We start from the raw sequence: 23,194 nt of genomic DNA on the forward strand, positions 1-23,194 counted from the left end.
GGGAGTGGAAACACAATCCAGCCGAGTAGCTGTGTGCTCACAGAAGACAAGGCTACCTCCTTTGAAGTGCCTTACAGAAATACATAGAGGATTAGGCCCAAAATTTAGTGAGATGTCAGAGGATGTCATGTTTCACTCTTGTGCCTTCTGCTGGACCAAATCTCCCAAAATGATCTGTAGCAGAGCCAGGAGGTGAACCTAAGTACCACTGTGACTTTCCCTTTAAGGTCAACTTCCAGCACAGATTCTGTGAACTGGATGAACAAAATGAGCTCCAACTGCAAGAAGTCATACTAGTTCAACCATTTCCCAGTCCAGGGGTTTCTGTACATCCCATTTCAGAGTACTTGTGCCATTGTGACATGCCAAATGTCCTAGCCATTCTGTTATTTTTCTTTGATTATTCAGAAAATAATAATTTGACAAATGGGAATTGTATGACCCATACAGCAAATAGCTAACTGTGAAATTTCTATGGCTAATTGGCATCTGTTGTTAAAGTGCCAAATGCATATTTGCTCTCTGTAGGCCTTCCCACCTGTTACTCCATGGACCATCATACCATTTATATGCTGCCAACAAAGGGAAAGCTTCACTTTCAGGGTGATTTGGCTTTGTCAGAAAATTAAGGTATTAATTATTAAATGAATTTGTTACCCTAGTGAAAATTATGGCAGCAGAACAAGAGGATTGTGTTAAGGCCTGTTTTGTGCTACCTGCATGTTAGCTCCCACCTCCCCTAGGCTGCAGTAAAAGAACCATGAAGAAACGTCTTGAGTTTGCAGCACTTCCAATCCTTTGTCATCCTCCCAATGTCTTTCATTTCCTGTCCCTTCTTGCTCAGCCCTGTCATCCCAGGCTCACCACTGCTCTACCTCAGGAGAAACAGTACACAGAAGGCTTCAGGTTTTGGCTTTTTTTCTCTGATTCTGCCCACAGAGTACATCCACCACATAATGTCTAGGAATTATTTATGGGTTGTACTCCCAACTCCAAGATCATCCAAGAAACCTGGCTACTGCATCTGAATGCAATTCACTGACTTCCAAGGGTATAAGATGCCCAGGTGTTTTCTAAAATCTGCTGATATATGGAAGAGAGAATTTGAAAGAAGGTTAACAGACGTCAGTGGACTCTAAGGAGATTTCCTATAAACCACTGGCAATCAGGTTGGAGAGAAGGGGAGAGAGGAGGAGGAAGAGAGAGACAGGAGGGAGCAGGCAGGCAAGCTTGGTGACTTTGTTATTTATTTTCATCCTTTAAAAAAAATTGCAAAATTAAAGAAGAAAATACTTAGAAGGCAAGGTTTCCATAGGAAAAAAATATTTTTTTTTTTTTAAGAACAAATTCAGTTTGAAACAGACGTGGAATGTGGTTTTCATAATTTTCATTTTCTGGGAACTAATTGTAATGTGGAACTAAAGCAGATTTCAAACTTATGACCGGCTACTTTAATATAGAATGAAACAAACCAAAAAATAAAATTAAAAAAAAAGAAAAAGAAAGAAGAAATTATTTATAACTCAAGCATAATACTGTGTTACTTACAAACTGAACAAAGAAATTCTTAAATAAATATTCATGGTACACAATTTCAGCACAAATATGCGGCAATTTGGCAACCTTTTATATAATTTTTTCCTCAATACAGTGCAAAGGGGAATGACACTGCCTTTAAACAAGCTGTAGCTAAATACATTGCAAAATTCAAATTTTATACAAAACATCTTGCTCAGACTTTATAAAAAACCAACATTGCTCTATATACACAATCTGGTTAAGAAAAGCCTTTTTTATCTTGTTTTCATGTGGGTTTTTAAATTATTTAAAAATGTGAATAAGGCTACTGTAACACCCCAAATCCATATACAGTAAATCTGAACCTATTTACAGCATCTTCACTTAGACATGATGGTGCAAATTCCAATTTGGGTGACTAGGGATGATCATACAAGCAAGGCATTTACAGTAACTTTTCAAAGCTGGACCAACGTCAAAGAAGGGAACAGTTGGTAGATTGTCATAATTCTGCACCAGACACAAAACAGACGCACAGTACATTTTTTTTTCAATTGGTTGCAGGTTGCTCTTGAGCAATTAGTCTGATTTTTTTTTCACAGTTTAGTATATAACTAGAATGTAGCCAACTGATGAAGCATAGATATGATTTAATAAAAATAAGAATCAGTAAGCCCATCTTTTCCCTTCCCCTCCCCCAAAATAAAATCTTAATGACTTACAAGAGAACCTTGTATGGATGGATTCATAGAAAAGAAGGGTTGTTGAAAAGAATTACATATGTACTGTAGTTAGTCACCATGGTAACCTTCCACAGAACCATGGGTTGTAATTTTTTTTGTTTTTTTTGTTTCTCTCTTTTGGACGAACATCCCAACATTATCTTCAGGTTCAGAAAACAAAGAGAGTGATCATTTCTATGACAGATATTTTTATTTTTTCTTATTTTTTAAATTTTTTTTTCTTTTCTTGCAGGTGCTCACCAGAGGTCTGAGAACCCTAAAATGCTGTTGCTACATTTTCTTTCCAAATCAGAAAGCGAAGTGTTACCATAGTAACATGACTATGTTAGAAATGTCTATTTGCATAGCACATATAAAAGTAGAGGTTTTTTTTTTTTATCTCCTCCCTAGGGTGGGAGCTTTAGGGGAATAGCCATGCTAAAGAGAAAACTTTAACCTGAAACCCCCCTCTATGAACCTCAACAAAATCTACAGAACACATCAGCCTGTAAGGCAAGGGAAAACACAACACAGAAAATAAATGCCGGCACATCTTGTTGCTGTTAAATACGTGATGCAGTAACACTGAATTCCTGATATTTTGGACCTTATATTTTCTACTTTCCTCTTACAAGATGCTTTGGAATTTTTTTAAACTATGTTCTCACTGGTGGTTTAGGATAGCTGATTTTTTTTTCCAGAAGTATTTTATTTTTTAAAAAAATATGCGCATATGCATACATACATATACCTACGTATGCATATATACTTATATATGTGTGTATATACATAGACACACACACACACACATATATGTAAAATGATGACGAGTTAAGACTATGCGATTGCCGCAAATGAATTTCACATCTTCTGGTGTAGATTCTGTGCAATCTCAAAATATATATTAGTAAAAAAATCCAAACCAAAAGTAAGAAAGAATGAACAAAAGAAAAACTCTCACTTTATATCCCTTGTGTTCTATACACCTATTATAAATAAGACATATTTTCCTTCTCCATCTCAGTGTCATAATTTATTTTACTCTTACAGACTGCCAGAGGTTTGCCATATGTGCTTTAACATTGCAACAGAGCACCAATGAACTGCTGTGTCAGCCAGTACCTACACTCACTGTGCAGGGACAGCACTACAATAAGCCGAAGTGCCTAATGGGTCAGTCACAAAGAAATTCTGCCTTACTTTCAGAGATTAACAAGGTTCTGTGGTTTGTTGTTTTGTTGTTTTTTTTTTTCCTCCACAACTTTATCAGTGATAGAATTATAGCTCATTTGACCCACTGGCTTATAATCATCTTGGGCACTTGGCTCTCAGTTGTTTTCTTAAATGCTTTCCCTGTGTTTAGTATAATGTGATAGTATAGCAGCTGAGTCTGCTTAAAAGTTATCCAAGGCAGACTATGTTTTTGCTACAGCTTCAAAGCTGTGTATTTTATTGCCAGTACCACAACAGCCCTGCCCCAATACCTCCTCAGTGGCCTGCTATTGTCTTGTCTTCTCCAGGCTTGTTGACTTACTAACAATACCCCTTTGTTCTACTGTATTGAAGGTACTATTTTTTTTTCTGCACACTGGTATTTGATAACTGTGAATTCCTTCAAATGCAGCCTTAATTCACTGCACATGTTATTGTGTTTCCTACTTGCCTCTTAAAACTTAGCATACCAAAGTGCTGTGCTACCTAAATGCATTTTTTTAAAATTCACAACTTCTATTTCTGAGGCAGCAATATTCAATTGCAACTTCAATTAGCCCTTCCCTCCACCACCCAGTCCTGCTCTTGACTTTGTTGACAGCCTAACTTTTTGGCTGGAAGGCTCCTTACTATCAAACACAATTTTTATAAATGCATTACCCATTTGAGTGAGGCTGCTGTAGCAGATGGATGGAGTGTGGATCTCCAAACATTAATGTTCCATTAGTGATTCAGGAGGTGGAGTGAAAGGAAATCTTATGTGAAGGATGGTAGAGCCTTGGATAACAGAAACAAATGGAACAGTGACGGACTAAAAGCAAGAGAACTTTAACAAGTCTTACTTAGACACCAAGGTCTGTGTGACAAATCCAGTACGCACTGAGAGAGACACACAAAAGTCAGAAGATTGCATTTCAAGCTTGATATATCCTAGAGCACCTTCCCAGGATGCCTAGAGCTATTAACATCCACGGACTGCTCCATCTTCCCTTGGCTTTTGTACATGCCTGAATGCCCACAGCACATGGCTTTGAGGATGATGAATGTAACAAAGTACAGCAATCAGAATGGGCATCTTCTACATGAAAGTCTTCCAGCTTTTAGTGAATACTTATTCACCGAGATAGGGATTCTACAGACTAGGTAAGCTGTCCAGCTCGCGTCGGTTCCTGGAGAAAGAGCTGTTGCCTTCTCCCCTCTGTGCTTAAGTCAATGCTAGCGCACAAGGCGTCATCACAAACCCCAACAGAAAGCATTTGACCAGTGAGTTTCCTCTACGACTCAACTGTACCACAGAGCTTGCTGTGTGTTCCTCAGACCTTGTAATAAATGTTTGCTGGACTCTGAGGAGGCATCTCTTGAACTATGTACACCGGATGTCCATAGTCGCCGCTGACCTTTTCATAGTGGGGGCAAAAGACACTGTCTGCAGTCCTTAGAGGAATGATAATGTCACTGGGCTCAGAACCATTGTTGTTGCCACTGCGTTTTGGGGTGGCTAATGTACTAAGTGATAGAGTTGTCGTGTGTTGCGGGGAATGCTTCCTGTGTCTTCTCCGGTACTTCAACAAAAGAACCACCAAAGTGATGATGATGACGATGAAAATGATGCACCCTGATGCAATCCCTGCAAATAAGGCCACCTCTGAACCCAGTATACTGGAATGCCCAGCCTTACTGCCATCTGTGCTAGATCCTGGAAAGAATGGAAATACAATAGACAAAAGTTATTGCCATCCTATGACCCATTTACGTCGCTTAAAAATGTGTAGAGTAAGCAAGACTGGAAGAATTAACTGACAGCTAAACTTTGACAAACCAATTACCCTGTTAGATAGCTAAATGCAAACAGCCGAAGTCAGCAATCGATATAAAGCAAGACTTTGTGCCTGTTGGTCTCACTTTTGTGTTGCTCCCAAACCACTCTGTTTCATACATCATCATCCATCAGTGGCAAGAACTGTCACTGACAAGGCAGCCTTTGATGCACACGGCATCTTTTAACAGATGCAGGCCAGCCCCAGGCACAAGAGAGGGGTGGGATACGACTGGAAGGGAAAATAACACAGGGAAATGACAATTCTCAGAACAACTGTTACTGTTCAGTGCCATACTGTTCCCTCTGCTATTTTATCTTTTGCATATTGACTTAAGTTAAACCATCCTTAGTGCCTCTTTACAGGGACTCCTCTCGCTTGGAAATGAAACTAAGGAGCTTGAGGCAGCATGGGAGACAGGCAGAACAGTTATGGCATGTCTGTTAGTATTAACTTACATTTACTTAAAAGAAAACAATACCACGCTTTTGGTAGTCAGGAAAAGCTCATGTGCTGAACAGCCTGTTGAATATTTGCTGCCTATCACAACATCATATTATTTATCACAAAAATTACAATTACAAAAATTACTCATTGACACTTTTTCACTTCTAAGTTTGAATGTATTTCCCTCCCTTGATGCTCATTCACAATGGAGAAATTATGCAGATGCTATATTCACATAATTGTTAATTCTCCCTATCAAAGCCTCTGCAGGGATCAGCTAAGCCACTCACTGTATCAAAGATTCATTAGCCCAGTAACTAAACACAGAGCTGGCAAGGAAAACTTGAGGCCTTTTTTGGGAAACCCAGAATCACCTGTCAGCAAAGTTTTTCTTTGTAGCATTGCTAGTAACTGAATTTTCTTCTGGACAGCTTAAGTCTTAAGAGTTAGGTTTTCTCTTGTTCACCCTATGACCTGAAGATATTTGTTTCGAAGAATCTATTTATTTTGTTTAGATAATTATTACAAAAAATAAAACCCCAAAACTTTACATTTAGTGGAAGACCAGCCATACATGTCTAGACTTCACATGGTCAGTTAAAACATCAGGACATTAATTATAGATGCCCTGAAATAAATGTTATAAATGGCTGTCAAGAACCACTTGATAATGTATTATGCGGGAAGAGAAAGAGACTCGTTCATCTGTTAGGGTACTAAATGTAAGGCAGCACTGACCACTGTAAAGTTGCTTAGCAAATGTCCTATCCAAAAATTTTCCTGTAAATGAGACATACTGTCAAAAGATGTAATTAACTTCCACAGCAGAGTGGAAGAGGGGAGAGAGCAGCTGTTGCCTAACTTGCAGCTCCCACACATTATCCACCGGAGCAATCAGAACTGGCTTTTGCTTCATCTCACAATGAAAACATTTGTTTTTCTGGCATGTTAATAGTAAACTAAAACATTTGGGGACAAAGGAGGAAAAGATGTTCCAGGACAAAGTCCTACCACACTTACCTGAGTGGTCCTTCACAAAGGGGCTGGTGGTGGAACTCTTCCCGTTGGTGCCAGCTTCCTGCTCAGGGCGCTTGGTGGGATCCGTGTGCCGGGGCTGCCCTGCTGAGTTGGGATCTGGGGAGAGAAAAGAGGACTCATGCAGCTTTGGCACTTGATGAAATGGAGCCTTACAAGCTGGCTCTAGGCACCTCGTGAGACGCAAATGGTTTACCTTTTATACAAAGAACTAGGAGATACAAGAATGTAATTTTCCTTTTAAAGCAAAATGGTTATATTAGTTATTTCAGGTTTAAATTGTTAGGCCATCTGCAGAAACTATAGGGTCTCCTGTAATTGGCAAGAAAAGCTTTGCAGATGACATTTCAGTTTAACTGAGGAAGCTGATTGACTACTAAACCAACTTCTACTTAGAAGAATAATTCTTTCTTCCTGCACAATAGGTTATCTATATGTGAAAAGAGACAATGAACAAAAACCTCTCTGTAATCAGAATTCATAACAAGCAAACTATAGACATATTAGCTTCCCTCTTTTCAAGTATTTTAAATAATTCTGAGCAGCAGAGTTGTGGCTTTTGTTTTTAAAATAAAAATAAAAATGACTGAAACACACTACTCCCAGGTGACCTTTCCTTCTAGGAATCTCTCCTATGAACAGATCTTATTACACTAACCCTCCTTCTGTAGAAATCTGTCAGTAGCTGAGGAAGAGAAAATAGGCTGTGCTTTCAGACTGTAAGGGAGGAATGACCACACTAAGCTTGACTGGCTCTCTGCTCTATACTGCTAAAAGAAGCCTGAAAACTAAAAAGGACATTGAGACCGATCAAAGCGATTTCATGAAACAGCAGATGGTCTTTACCTTGTCCAACTTTCATGAGGATCTTCATGGTTTTTGTCTGGCACACCCCTCCCTCCTGGTTATCCAGGCCCTCCAAAGACCCATTTGATGTTGCTGATTAAAAATAAAAGAAAAATAAACAAAAATAAAAATAAATAAAAATCAGGAAATCAACAGGCAAAGTGATGTGAATATGAGTGTCTGAAAGCAGGGACCTTTCAATCTACCAGGACCTGGTTTTGTTGCTCAGGCTGACCTATGGAAAGTTGTGAAATGTTGAAAGCCAAAGGAATGAATACACTGGTAAGCTGTACAATATATACAAATGGAGGAATGTGTTATCAAGGTTTCAAATTTACCCAGCAGCCTTTTATTTTCCTATGCACAATTGACTGACTGACTTGGACAAAAACACACCATCTTGCTAAAAAGGTGATGGAGTCAGCTGAAAAGGAAGCTCTGGCAGGCTCAGAGGAGAAAAGCACTGAAAAATCACCCTTTTTTTTCCCCTCCCAACAGTATCTTTATAATCACCATGTTACACCTGCTTCCTCTATTACAAATCTCCTGCTGGAATAAGTGAACACATACAAAAGACCCAGGTGAAAGCTAAGATTCTGAACTGATTGGAAAAACCATTTAATATTTTAAAGCACAAGCTCACTTTTCTCAGCATCAAGGAGCCTCTGCGGGGGCGGGTGGCGAAGGGGAGTTCGCTCTACTCTCAGGAAAACCTTTTAGCTCATACAAACAACGGGCTGCTTTCCCCTGTGTGGGGATTGTTCTTGCTTATCTAGGTGCCAGCTGGAGGCACGCGGTGCGGGCGCAGGCTGACACTCCCTTGGAGAGCCCACAGCTGAATCACGGCGCATGGGTGCGCCGCTGCTGCCCCAGCCAGCTGCTGGTTGCAAAACAGCTGCTGGCGAAGGACTCAGCAGCTCCTCAGCAGCAGGTACTGCAGCCACTGCATTGCTCTTGAGGACTCGGCAGCTCCTCAGCAGCAGGCATTGCAGCCACTGCATTGCACTGGCCACCATGAGCAGGGCACAGCTGCAAACGGTGGGCTCTGGATTCACTATGCAGGGAATGAGCCGAGGGTTTTCCTACCCTGGTCGTCCTGGGGATGGAAATTTCACTGTCATTTCTTGAGGCTGTTTATCTGAGGCCCAAAATAAACTTATGAGAGGGTGCACTGGGCCGCCAGTTGGAGAAAACAAATGGAAAATGGGATGTCAGGGAGCTCACTGCTTGGCGTGAGCGTGGTGGTGAACTGCTTAAGCAGCACATGCCTCCCTCTGCCCCTCTCCTTTCAGCTTGTGGGCTTTACACTCTTCAGGTCTTTGTTTTTAATTCTCGCTCCTTCTCTTTCACCTTCCTTGGGGATTTTCTTTCAAACGCAGTCTATGTATATTTCCTTTTTCCTTCACAATGTCTTCCTACCCCCATGGCAGTGTTTTTCTTGCTCTAATCTTCTCTCTAGCCGTAAAGATATAAACCCCATACTGCTGAGCCCTGCTTCATAGCCTTTGATCTGAGTCTTGTTTTTGTTCCACTTCTGACTCTTTTGTGACCAACTCGAATTACAGCCACCATACAAACTTCCCAAACTGTGCTTTCTTTTCCTAAGATTCCCTTCTCCTAATATGTGGTCCCTCCCAGTTCCTCTTCTTCTTGCCCCCCACCCCCGGTAAAAACATGACAATAGCTGTATGGCAAAATGACTTTTCAAAATACGAAAGAGCACGTTGACTAATTTAAGATAAAAGCTGATTTGAAATGTGTCACTGCATTGCCAGGCTTGGAAAATAATGGAGACATATAGTTTTGTTTTCTTTTGACTTTTTTTTTTCCAGAGGGGGAAAAAAAAATCAATACCAAGAACCCATCCTGGACATAAATCAAATGTGTCTTTGCTGAAAGTGTTTTTTATGATCTATTTGCCAATGTACCAGCACAAGGACATAGAGAAAAAATGCAGTAAATAGAAATACCAAAGCTGAGCACCAACTGAATGTACAAATAATAAACACTGACTTTGTCTTGTGGTTTTGTTATTTGATTCTTTTTTTAATCGAGCCAAAGGGAATCACATTTCCTTAAACACCTTCTACTTGATTTTAATTGAATGGAATGCTGCTTCTTCTGAACACCAATGCCTTTTTATTCTTTAAAGGCCTATCCACTTAACCCATGGAGCAGGAGACCTCAACAGGATGCAGAGGATGCAGTCTGACCTCAGTACAGAACAAGAAAGTAAGATGAAAAAAAAGAATGCAAAATTACTTCAAATACAGTCTGCAAATGGGAAGACCCAGATGTACAATGAGTCTGGTTGTGTGCCTACGCCAGCGCAATCCGCCTCGCTTGCTTGCTAAAAGAATGCTTTCATAGCTTTGATGTCAGATGAATGAATTTGCAGAAGTATTCACTTTTTCCACAGTTCTTCAAGGGATTTTAGGAAAGCCTACGTTGTAGCTCAGAGTACAGACTGCTACGTCCTGAGGAACAGGGAATTTTCAAAGAGAAGCATTTCAGTGACAAAGCAAGTTTCCTTCTCAGCTTTTCCTGTAATTAAACTGACAATTACCCAAGGCCACTGGAGGAAATTATTTTTCGAAATTCATTAAGACTATCGAAATACAACCTTGAGTATCCCTAGTGTACCAGGAAGAAAGTGGATAGCTTTAAACACATCGTTTTAAGCTTTGAAAAGCTTCACTGAGAAAAAGAAGTAATCTGGGACAGCAGAGAAAACACAGTTTCATAGTGCTAATGCCCCTTGACAGTGCAGTGTGCAGAAGTCAAACAAGGGAGTGAGTACAAAATATTCCTCAAACACTTGCTGCGGCCTTTCTATATTGATCTCCAAATGAAAATTACACCCACTGTCATTTCAGCTCCTCCACTGCATCCACAGCTCTGTGGGAAAGTGACCCAGAACTTGCAGCTCTGCTCACACTGAAAGGATATTAAAAAAAAAAAAAAAAAAAAAAAAAAGGCATCCCAAATACAAGTTTTGGATTTAAGCATAAATGTAACACAAGTTCCTGGTACCCAGAATGGAAATGTTATCTTCCAGTGTGTTTATATAATTAGATTTTAAACTCTCCTTCCAATTTATTGTTATATACATATATATAAAGGAATTTTAAAAAATTTTGGTCTAAATATGGATATATTTTGAAGTCAGTAACTTAGATGAGCTACCATACAAAGCCCTCTGCTAAGAAGACTAAATACTTAGATATTAACATTAATAAACATAACTAATGATTAATATGAAGTTTCTCATTAGTGTTAGTATGTTCTCAGGATCCCACACTTCACTTTCTATTAATACAGCAATACATAGGAATGTAAAAGTAAGTAAAATGTTGCTAAACAGGTAGCAAAGTATTTTTAAATCTTTTGATGGTTAAATACCTCTGATTTTCTGAGACCTGTCCCGCTCCACTGGTGTCAACTGCAAAACTAATAATTACAGCCAAAACCATATTAAATTATTCAACAGTTTGTCCACACCTAAAAATAAACACATATAATTGTGCTAAAATCTCTACTAATTTTAAGACTTTCTAACAAAATTGTAATAACTTACAGACCATTTTTACAGAAGTTTATTAGACACTGTCTGTCTGCATTCTTTGAATACAACACCAGCTGCCATTTTATAAAGAATGCAAGTTTAGCTTTTCAACATTCAGAAAACACTTATCCGTTATGAAATTATGGTTTAAGAGTCTTGCTGATACACACTTACTTTAGAGAAGCTAGTATACATTTGCAGGTTCATACTACTTGAACATATCCTCCTCCATACACATGGGAGAAACTAAATTCACACCAAAACCCCTCATTCTGATCTGCCTCCCCCTCTTTGAAATACATGAATTGTGTAAAAACAAACAAAACCCCCAACAAAACAAACAAACAAAAAAGGCTGGAACGCATGTAAATCTATGTATAATGATTTACATTTATTTGCTTTTAAAAATCCACAAGAGCTGTTTATTGTACAAAGTGCATTAGTCATAAATGCAGAGGCAGGGAGTCAGTGAGCACAGCAGAATCAGCTGACAAGAACAGTTCCTGGCTATGATTCTTATACAGTCCCCATAGAGAGGAAGTAATATTACATTTTAATATGTCTTCATTTGATTGTTATTACTCTGCCTCCCAGGAGGCTACACCACTGCATGGATCATGGCTGTTTTCAACCTACCAGGTTGGTAACATTGCTCTAATCAGACAGAGAATTAAGCTGCTGGATTTGTGCCTGTATATAGCTTTTCATTCACAAAGAGATTAGAAATGAAGGCACAGCCAAAAAAATTCAACTTCCTTCACTCCTAAAAACACACATTAGTTAAAAAATGGAAAAAAATGCCATCACAATTACTTAAAACACCAACAGACAAAAATATCAGGCTTTTAATTCTGCTACACTTATTACCCACAGTTTGATGTTTTAGGATTATGAAAAACATTACCTATTTGCAAATTAAATAACATATGCTTTGAAGAAACACAACTTTAAAACACATCTATTTCTAGAGCTTGAACATGAAATGGACTACATAGCTGATGAGAGAAATGATGATCATCATATTTAATTTTCCTGTGAAAACTAAATGGACCTTAAACCACAGACTATAGGAATAAATGAGTGATGTCTACTGATGGGCAAGGGCAAAATTGATTTTGTCCCTCCTTAGTGTCCTGGAGAAAAAAAAAAATCATATTAAAGACACGTCACTGATGAGTTCATGAAGAATTAATTGCTGCTGATGTGGATCTGTTAATAATAAATTGAGAATTACAGGTTTTTTAGGGGCAAATTAGTACTATCCAATAGTAGTGATTTTCACAGTTCTTGTTCATTAAATACTGCTTGAATTCTGCATCAGAAAATAGATTTATCAAAATCAGAATAAAAAAAAAATCAAATAATACTAGCCATTTCCATTTTTCCCCTGCTGTGCATAGCAAAAGAATGAAAAAACAGCAGCAAAAACTGCACACAAGCTTTAGATCCAACAGTTGTAAGAAGTTACGCTTAAAGCAAAGTTGCACTCCATCTCACATGCACTCTCAGGATTACCAAGTACATGTAAAGTTTTTGAGAGTTTTTTATTTTATCAATTAATAGAACACTATTTTGGCCAGGCATCACTGTTTGTGCTCTGACTGCTTTCACCTGCTTTTGGTCCTTTTAACGATTCTCTTAGTAAGGCACTGAATAAATAATTCTTTTCCATACATTTAGATAATTTATGGGAGAGGTTTAAGAAGACCAGAAATCACAAACTGCAAAATCACAAATCACTGATCACAACAGGGAGGTTGTTTCAAAACTACCCATGGATGAAATAACAAGATAGCTGAGAGAACAGAAAGAGTGTTTTAATTAAATGAAATTAAATTCTGTCCCCCAACAACAATGCCAGATCTGCATGGAAATCTGAAACAACAAAAAAAATTTGTTCAGGCTTCTCACCAAAGAACAGGTAGTTTGGCACACATTACACTGGGTGAGCTGAAGAATATTTAGAGACGGGAAGAGAAATATGCTAGTTTCAAATAGTAGCAACTAATGTTTTCCCTTTTCTGTCAAAAAAAAATAGATACTGAAACCTTCACTTTTTTAAAAAAATATTAAACTGTCTTCTGAAATTTAACCATCAGCAGTCCCAAACCTGGACTGTAAATACTAAAATGCAAATGCATTATGAATAGTTAAATGGAGTGCTCTTATGTGTTGACTGTGTTTTTAAACAACAGACAATAAAATCAAAACTTTCTACTGATCTTTTAGAGACAAAGAAATTATCTTAAAAAAAAAAAACAACAAACAAAAAACCTGCTGAATTTGCTCAATATAACTTAGGACCCCAAGACTATAATGAAAAATGTATAAAAGCAGCTTACCAATAAATTTGATTTTTTATAATGTCTGTTTTTTTTTAATTGCAAAGTCAAGATGGCAGAATTCTGAGGAGTTTTTCAGCCTAAAAAACATTAAAAAACTCTCATTCTACCTTATTCCACACATTGTTTCAAATTAAGATAATTTTTTTCCCTTAAACTAAGGCTCATGGAGTGTTTATAAATAACCCTGATGCCAGCCTTTTTTCCCCTCTATCCACAAGTGAGGCAGAACTTCAATGAGAGGGAAAGGCAAGAATTCTGTATTCTTCTTTTTCACTTTGCATTCTTGCTTTTTAAATTAAGTCCTATAACGCATGTCCCAGGATTTTTATATAAACAGGATCCACAAATTATGTTCTCTACAAGTAAGTACATAAGCAAGCAATAAACAGCAATACCCTCTCCAGTCAAGCTAAAACCAGAACAAAATAAAGTAAAATAAAAAGCAGGCCTCTTTTTGCCAGGAAGAAGCAAAGGCTCTGCAGTGAAACTCTGTAATTCACTTTTCTAACCACTGATCTGAAATGTGTCTTGTCCAACTGTGAATAGCATGACTTGTGGTACTTAGATGGGACTCATTATACGAGAGTATTTATATAATTCCTCATAATTCCCCATTCTCCACTTGTATTCATATGTTAAGAGAGGGACAGATTCTATTACTGTTTCAGGGACTTTTTGAGAGGGCAATGCAGAGGACATGATCAAGATGGAGCCAATTGGTTTTGTACTGTAATATACTTTGGTATATACCAGCTGTATGATTCCAGGGACATCTCTGGAAATCCATAGACTCTCCTTCCCACATCTCATGTCATCTAACAGCACAAAACAGGGGGAGAGTTGTAAAGTTTCCTACAATCAGAATTACTTTATTAATTCCAGGGAGACATGGGACCAAGAAAGAAAAATATACATGGTTAAAAAAAAAAAAAAGCTGCTCATGTCGACAAAGTCTTTCCATAAAGGTAAAAAGAGACAGTGAGAGAGCTGAAAAGTATAAATATAAACTGTGAATTCTCACTGGTTAATGCTGTCTATCTTTTTAAAAACACCATGATTTTCTCACTGAGTTAAGGAATACCACAGTTGAAGTGTACCGAACAGTAAACTATTTGCTGAATTCTTATCCATTACTGAAGGTCACAGGTTCCACCCACCCACAACAAAATCCCACTTGCTTCACTGCTGTCAAGTGCAGTGCCCCTTTCCAAAACTCCCTGGGAATGATTTAGAGATTATATAAAAACAAACCAGAAAAGCATGTCAGTGCTGTATCACTATGAACGACAAGTCTTTCATTACAGTTAAGCATTTCTAAAAGAATTTCAGTTCTGTATTTCACATACTCAGAAATGTTGTCAGATAATGATCCACTGCACACATGGTTGCTTCTAGTTTACATAAACAAATTATATATTTGTGAGTGCTGAAGTAACTGTGGCAGATGTAAGCCCACTAATTATGATGTATTTAGTGTATACCCAAAAGTATGCATCTAAAACAGATTACTAGTTAGTTGACTTCAGCATTCACAAACAGGTGTTTTACGCAAATTTATCCCTCTCCCAGCATGCTACTGACTAAAGCTTCTCATGGATGGGGAGAAGTGTCTCCCACCACCACAGCAAGCTTTGCTTAACAGTTCAGCTGAACAGAACTAATAGAATTAGTTAGCATTCAAGTTACACTGATTGTTGCTAATGACAAGATGGCTTGCTGGAAACAAAAGCAGAAGCTTTAACATTAAATGAGGATCTACTTTCTGTATCATACAAATTCAACTTCACTCTACAAGGATGTTCACCTGCTTTGAAAATCTCTGGTTTTTTGTCTGTGGCACTTGGGTAAGAAAGGGTTATAGTGAAAGTTCATATTAAATAAATAACAAACCTCTTGCTCATTCTACTGTCACTAATTGCATGCAATGATATTAATGACCCAGTAATTGCTATACGAGTAGCACTGAAGTGGAAAACATCATTTTGAGGCAGAGTTCATCTCTAGGTGGTAGGACTTCACCAGTGACTGAGTTAATGCCTAGTGACAGTTTAGAATATAACACTACAGATGAGAAAATGTGCCAGTCTCACGGCTATAACAGTTTAGATGGACATGATGTTATTTGCTTTGACCACACAGAGTCTAGGAGTAACCCCAATAAAGTACCACAGTCAGACTTTGCCCTGTAGATGAACCTCATTCCTTTCAGGGGAGATGCTCTGTACTATAACAATCTAGAGCAATTTTCCACATGTTTGCTTCAATAAAAGAATACCTTCATCTCCTGCTTTTACATGTAGCACAACAAAAGTGTGCTTTATTGCAAAACACAAAAAGCTATTTACATCATCTAACTATCCTTCAGCAACACAGAGTTTGGCACCTTAGTACTGAGATCAATTATGATACTATTGGATGACTGTACACTTGGCAAAGATGATCAGAAGTTAAGCACTGTTTTGACTGCAGTATGCTTATGTTTGTGTTTAAAGCTGTAAAATACCCACAAAGTAAACCTTAATGAGGGAACATTGCAGAAATAAAGTGATCTGAATTTCCATGGTTCTACAGGATCTCCTGTTCTAATACTTGCCATTAAGAAATTAAGAGGTTTAGCTTCTTTAGAAATTATCATGTAGGCACATCTTGGTTCATTTTAAGAAACTCCAGTGGGATATGCTAATTCCACCAGTGTTTGGAATTTTGAAAAAACACAACTAGACAGGCGAACTGACACTTTTAATACTTATGTTCATAGAGTTTTAAAAAATTCACTGGGGTCTTAACAGTATAACATTATTTAGGTTAATTTTTTTTTCCTGTTGCAATGAAAATTATTTTGCTAATGTCTTGATTCTGCTACCAAACCTGCTGTAGCAGCCTCTGGATGGCATGTGGAACCAACTTTCAGCAAAGGCTGGAGCCAAATACAGGGAAAGCAACTCTGCAAAAAAGCTGTGAGGGTCCTGGGGAACATCAAGTTGACCATGAGGCAGCAATGTGCCGTCGTGGCAAAGGAAGCAAACAGCTCTTGGGCTCGATCTGTAAGGGCACTGGCAGCTGGTTTGGGGAGGTGATCCTTCCACACCACTCTGAACTGGTGAGGCCACACCTGCAGAGCTGGGTGCAGTCACAGGCTCCTCACAACAAGACAGACATGGACTCACACGAGCAAGTGCAGTAAATGTTCATGAAGGTGATGAAGGAATGGGAGCACCTGCAGAGGAGGAGGGGCTGCATCCTTGGGGACACTCAAAACTCAGCTGGACACAGCTCTGGGCAACTGGCTGCAGGTGGGCTTACTTGAGCAAAGGCTTGAGCAGGGATGAGCTCCAGAGGTGCCATCCAAGCCAACCCATCCTGAAATTCTGCCATCAGCTGGGTTGTGGTAGTCTAAAACATTTATGTGCTGATATGAAATACTTGAAAAACAAATAATTTTAAGTTTTCCTGGCAGGATCTGGATTCAGAACTCAGTTTATCTCACAGCAGCCCAATGAGCACATAAGGACTACTTTACTGCTGCAGTTTAGTGATTTTTGCTGTCTTCATATACCAAAGAGAAAACAGATAAATCCTGCTAACAAAGATCCAAACACACTTTTAAAAACAAGCCTTATCAGCTTAATACGGATTCTTCTCCAAGAACAGCTAAGACTACCTTAAGCCTAATCCTGCTTTTACTTCCAGAAAAATTTGCATTATTTCCTTGGGACTGAAAAAAGAAACTGGAAGACTGCCCATTAGGGCTTAGTTTTATAGTCTGATTTATCAGAAATAAATATTCTTCATCCAAAGTTTCCAGGATGGACTGAAGTCAGGAAAGAAAATCCAAACTGACATTTAACCATGGTTTTCAACCATTCCAGCCTTTTGTTTTAATTAATGCAGTTTTCAGTCAGAAGTACATTTCCCTCCATTCCAGCTATGTAAAGACTTTAATGAGGCAAACAATTTAAAGACTTCAAAATGAGTTTTATTAAAGTCTTTATAAATCCTTATGCAGCTCCTCATCTTTAATTTTAGGACTTCAAATACTGCAATATGTAACACATATGATACAAGCAACTGTATAATCATTCCATTGATGAGCTAAATGATCATCACCAAACTTACATACAAAATAAAAATTAAATGTGTTTCAGTCTGGTAGTTCACTCTTAAGTTTCAGTTTAGACAGATATTTTCTTTATGCTTACTCATAGCAGGCCACATCTTTCCAATACACGCCCTCCTGATTTAAACAGTTACTCATATCCTGAATATAAAGGATAAAATACACACTCAGCGCATTCTTCTTGTGCATGTAGTCCTGTTAAGGATGTTTATGCAAATCTAAGAACATACACATTTTGGAGAAGATCAGGGTTTAAGCTTTTTTTTTTTTTTTTTTGCAAAGTACTATGAATACTACATACATAAAGACTTCTAAGGAGAATACTGCATCTTTCTTTGTGAATGCATTATATTTCCCATATTTGTAAACTGTTTCTGAGGAACTATGAAAGCGAGATATAAAAATAGCTACTAAAACTATTAAACAGCTTCTTATGAAATTTTAAAATCTGTTAAATTCTTAAGTACTTCCTGAATAATTTTTTGTTTCAGTCTGAACAATTATTCTTCATTTTCATCTGATGCCATATCTATTCAGAATACTTGCGGGGGTGTGGGGGAAGATAACTGTATTTTTTCCACAACATGCCATCAATTAACAAACTGAGAATTCGTATCTTTCATTTCCTTCCCTTAGGAATAGAGACATAATAACATATTTCCTGCTGAACTATCTCTGTCTACTTTAAAGGAGATAAACGATTGGTATTGCCTAGGTAATGGCACTGAATATGAACAAAGTCCATCAATATAAAATAGCCTTATTCTCTTACAAGACCTGTGTGGTCTGGGACAAAACCCCAAAGGACCATGACTCCATTAATCCTGCAGGTCTTAGACTCTGTTAGAAATCTGAAGCTGCACAGACAGTGATTTTTCTCTCTAATAATATTATTTGTATAAGCTGTATTTATATTTCATTCAACAAGAACTAAGTGGTATTGCTGATACATCCCTTAAAAGACTCTTCAGCAATGTCAAAGACTGACCTCTGGATATCATTTTACACTAAGGAGAAATTATTTATCTAATTTTCTGAGGAAGGATAATGAGAAAGGGAAGAAAAAAGTGATCTTTGTACAAATGGAATCAGAGTGACTATTATCGCACTGGCTTTCATTAACACCATCACCACAAAAAAAAAAAAAAAAACCCAAAAAAAACCCCAAACAACCCAAACCAGTAGATTTCAGGACCACAGAGTCTTTAACAGAAACCAGGAAAAATATCTTTGTTGTAAAAGTAAAGGGATTGAATTTCTGATACAGTATTTGTTCCTGTTTTGGCTAGCTTGGCATTAACAAAGGAAAACCTGTTTACTGTGTGCTTTTGGGCAGCTTTCACTAGGTGATTTGGAGGTTGCAGGGGGCTGCAGGCTGAAATCTGCCTCAGAATGTTTTCAGAATGCCCAGCCAGACAGATTAGCCAGCACTTAAACTGGTCAGAATACTAAAATAACATTTTAATATAAATCTATTTGGCCTTGCAAAGAGATTTATTCTTCCCAGCTGGGCCATATTTCAGGGCACAATCTATATTGTCCTTTAATATGTTCTTCCTCAGACAGTTATTGCCCTTTAATTGTAACAGAATGACAAAGTGAAAACATAAAAAGCCTTGTGATTTTTTTCAAACACAGCTAATGCTAAAGTTTCAGAATGACTGTTTTGATTTTAAAAGCCACAGTACTATTAAAGCAGTTATCCAAAATATAGTGCTACTAGCCAGTACAAACCTTTAAATCAGTCAGGGATCAAATATATATAAATATACGTTTTTTAATTTAAGCCAGAAGCCAATTATGTAAGTGGGTCACTTGAAAAAAAGTTGACAAAAAAACATTTAAGGAAAGCTGCATATTCAATTTTGCCAACGTCAAAGCCAATGAGCATCATCAGCTCAGCAAACTCAGCTAATGAGGTCCAGGCAGAGCAAGCCTTATAGAAGAATCTTTCAGAGAACCATTCTGTAGCGCCTTCCCAGTCCCAAGTCACTCTATTACAAATTTGGAACAGGTGAAGACTTCATTGCAGGTGACTTATTTTTTTAATGTTGATGATGTCAGCCCATAAACTTCACTTATGCAAAAGAAGAGATGGCATGAAATATGTGCTTGCTTGGCCAAACTACCTAAGGAGCTTGACGGTGGCTTGGAGGCAGGCGGCACTGCTCCCTTCCCTCTGGCAAAGCTTCCCACAGGCTTCCCCCAGCACAAACCCAGTGTATCACCAGGTGCTCTAGGCCCTCTGACTAAAGGCCAAGTTTACTGGGAAGGGTTCAGGATGACTCCTGTACACCAAGAGTAAGCACCTTTGGTATATGACATACACTTGAATTATGCTAATGCATCTCTCTCACAAACAAGAAGAATCTGCATCTTAGAGGGGTGCTGAAGCAGTGGCACCATGACCCAAGTACTTGCACATCAAGTACTGAGTATCTCCTCAGTAGTGAGAATATACTCACTGCTTTTTCTGAGCAATTCACAACAGCAGAATATTATTCCCTAACCATGCAAAGACATAAAAAGACTTTTTAATGCAAACATCACAGTTGCAAATCTTCATATCCTTCTGCTCAAATTTGCCCTTCACATGGATATTTATGTTGTTGGGCATAATGTATCTTCCTTCATGCATTTGGCTGAGGATTTCCTTAGACACTTATGGTATGTTAGCTAAATGGTTACATATTTTAGGATAATCAAACATTAATACTTCTGAGATCTCAAGTACATTTGACCTTCTCCAGTTCTGCTGAAAAGAAATCAGGTAACTAGAAAAAGGAATCTACTCATTTCCGAGGAACGAAAAATTGATGATAGTAAAGAAGGGAAAAGCAAGGACACTCTGTAACATCATTTAGTCACTTTCACAATACCATTCAGTATCGTCTTTCCAATTACTGCTGTTCATAGAATTAACTCTTTGGATACTGATAGTCATACTGAGAAATGTCTTGCCAAGAAATGGGTTGCTTTTGTTTTTATTTATTAAAGTACCGCTAAATGTAAAAACAGATATGACAAACTTACCCACACTTTTACTTTTTAAAAAATCAGGAATTGTGAAATGAGAAGATTTTATATGCCTAGGCTTAGAGAAGTACTGAATAGAAAAGATCTTCTGCTACACCTATCATGAATACATCTGGATGATATAAAAATTATGGCTTGAAGAATTCCTGTGCAATCACATGTCTCTAAAGGGCTCACGATGCTGCTTCATCTTATGTTAAAATCCATCCCAAAAGGACTAACCCCCTAATATAAATAGAGATTTTACTGTTTAATACAGCTCCACAAACCACATAGTATTACCTTAGAAAAACAAACTCTGTTTTCAAATAATGGCAAGACGATAAAGGTGCATGAAAATGCACAAAACATTTAAAGGGCTGACAACAGCTACCAGCATAAACAGCGTGAGATTAGGCTGTAGGCACAGCCACAGCAAGAGCTGCAAAGATGCTGAGCTCAGTGAGCTCTTGTGTGAGGTTTGTTTGATGCCACTTAGTTGAGGGAATGCAAGATCCTAAAATACTTCAAAATCAAAAGCTGGCACATAAAATGCATCATTGCCTTAATTTCACAGCTTTTCCACCCCTCAAAAAACCCCAACAAAACAAGCAAGGCAAAGTGCATGGACAGACGGACGGACGGAAGGAAGGAAGGAAGGGAAAGAATTACAGGTCTATAAATAGGAATATATGCTAACAATTTAAAGCCTGATTTGCATACATGACTAAGATGCATTTTATTACTTATAGAAATGACAGCAAATGTCCTGACTACCAGAACTTGCACTGACAAGGCTGTGTCATGAGCTTTTGAATACAAACTAATAAAACCCTACCTAGCTCCAGTACTCTCTCAAATGGTGTCCTAGCTGAGCACTGGCCTAGTTTTCTACGCCTCTTAGTGCTTCTGAGACCAGCATCACTGAGTTTATTATTTTCTCCTTGAATAACAGGAAGGTGAGGGTTTTAGCTTCAGGATGGCTGGGTTTTCAAAGGTGGGGTGCTTTTTTCTCCAGCCTATTAAAATGTATGGGGGTACCCTTGGCTGAAGCTCAGTCAGTATTCCAGCAACAGTGGTAAGTTAGCCATTTGTTTATGTCACAATGAGTAGGAAAAATAATACCCTGAGGCACTCCAGTATTATTGCTAGGCCAGTGTGATTTTTGAGCATTAGACTGAAGGATGAGTAAGTTCTTTCAACCAAGTTATGCTGTAATCTTCCAGGAAATGCAACGTCTATTATGTCTTATTGCTATAATGAAATAATTATACAAAACTAATGAAAATGAGACGTACTTAATAATTCTCTGGGTAAATCCATGACATAGATATGACAGAACTGACAGTGCATCAGAAAGCTCCATTTGTGCCCATAATTTTCAGATAATAATTGTAACAGTGCCATTTGTTCCACTACAGTTGGTCTTCTGTGGATGTTTTTAAAAGCAGAACTAAATAATGAGCACATTTCCTCATTTAAACCAAATATTTGGGCATGGCCATTTTTATGCTACACATTTTCATAGGAGTTATAGATAAGTATCTCTCAACATGTAAATTTGTTGCGTTCACCCTGGCAAACATCTCACTGTATTTCAGTGGGAAGTTTGTCAAAGTTAATATTGTTTAAGTGGAATCCCATTTTTATATAGTACCCAGCTAAACAGAGGAAGTACTCATATTAATCAATCTTTAAAACAAAAAATATGGTTGTTTGTATCTCTTGTAACTCTTTCCTAGAACTAGTAATTAATATTCATAATTAATATTCATAATGCACTGAATTCTTACTTAGACTTCTGTGACATACAACCTTGTTTTATACATTACCATGTACCATTATGGATATAACTGGGAAATTAGCATTAATTTATATTGAATTAATTTCCATTTCAAAAGTACTTGATCAGAGCACTTTTAAAACTGTCCATATTTTTAAATCAGAAATTAAGAAATAATTACACTGGCAGACATTACATGAAACAATTATCAATCCTCCAGTTTTCATGGAGGTGGCAGAAATGTGTTCGGGGACTAATCTTTTAGCAGGGCCTGTTGTGACAGGACATGGGTTAATGGTCTTAAAATAACAAAGGGTAGACTTAGACCAGGCATGGTGAATATATGTTTTACAATGAGTGTGTGAAACACAGGAACACGATGCCTAGAGGGTTGATGGATGCTCCATACCTGGGAACAGAGCTCTGAGCTACCTGATCTAGTTCAAGATGTCCCAGCACATTGAATGGGGCTTGGACTAGATTAGCTTTTAAAAGTCCCTTCCAACCCAAATGATTCTATGATTCTATGAAGTACGACACTCAAGTATCTAACTTCCTTGTAACTGCAGAAAAGCCAGGTATTTGCAGAATTTGATCCATCACCTAATAACAGCGGATACTTGCTCAAGACTTCAAAAGTGCCCATGGGGCTAAATGAGATCCACAGGGTATAATATTACAATGACAAAACCTAAACTAATGTAAATTGTTGTTATACTGCTGAGGTCTCAGCTTATGCTAACTCCTGATTCACATCATTAACTTCACACAT

At 37.9% G+C, this 23,194-nt stretch overlaps 1 protein-coding gene across 1 annotated transcript in view; it reads right to left on the reverse strand.

Moving 5' to 3' along the window:
* Window positions 1–313: 313 nt before the first annotated feature.
* Window positions 314–23,194, reverse strand: part of EFNB2 (ephrin B2) — a 45,932-nt gene continuing 23,051 nt past the window's right edge. Inside the window, exons 3-5 of the mRNA XM_021530224.3 lie at window positions 7,598–7,690; window positions 6,737–6,850; window positions 314–5,148 (exon numbers count right to left, since the gene is read on the reverse strand). Coding sequence (XP_021385899.1) covers window positions 4,766–5,148; window positions 6,737–6,850; window positions 7,598–7,690 — 590 coding nt within the window. The 3' untranslated portion in view covers window positions 314–4,765. The remainder of the gene's footprint in view (window positions 5,149–6,736; window positions 6,851–7,597; window positions 7,691–23,194) is intronic.

The sequence above is a fragment of the Lonchura striata genome, chromosome 2 (genome assembly GCF_046129695.1).
Source record: "Lonchura striata isolate bLonStr1 chromosome 2, bLonStr1.mat, whole genome shotgun sequence".
In the NCBI taxonomy this organism is placed as follows: Eukaryota; Metazoa; Chordata; class Aves; order Passeriformes; family Estrildidae; genus Lonchura; species Lonchura striata.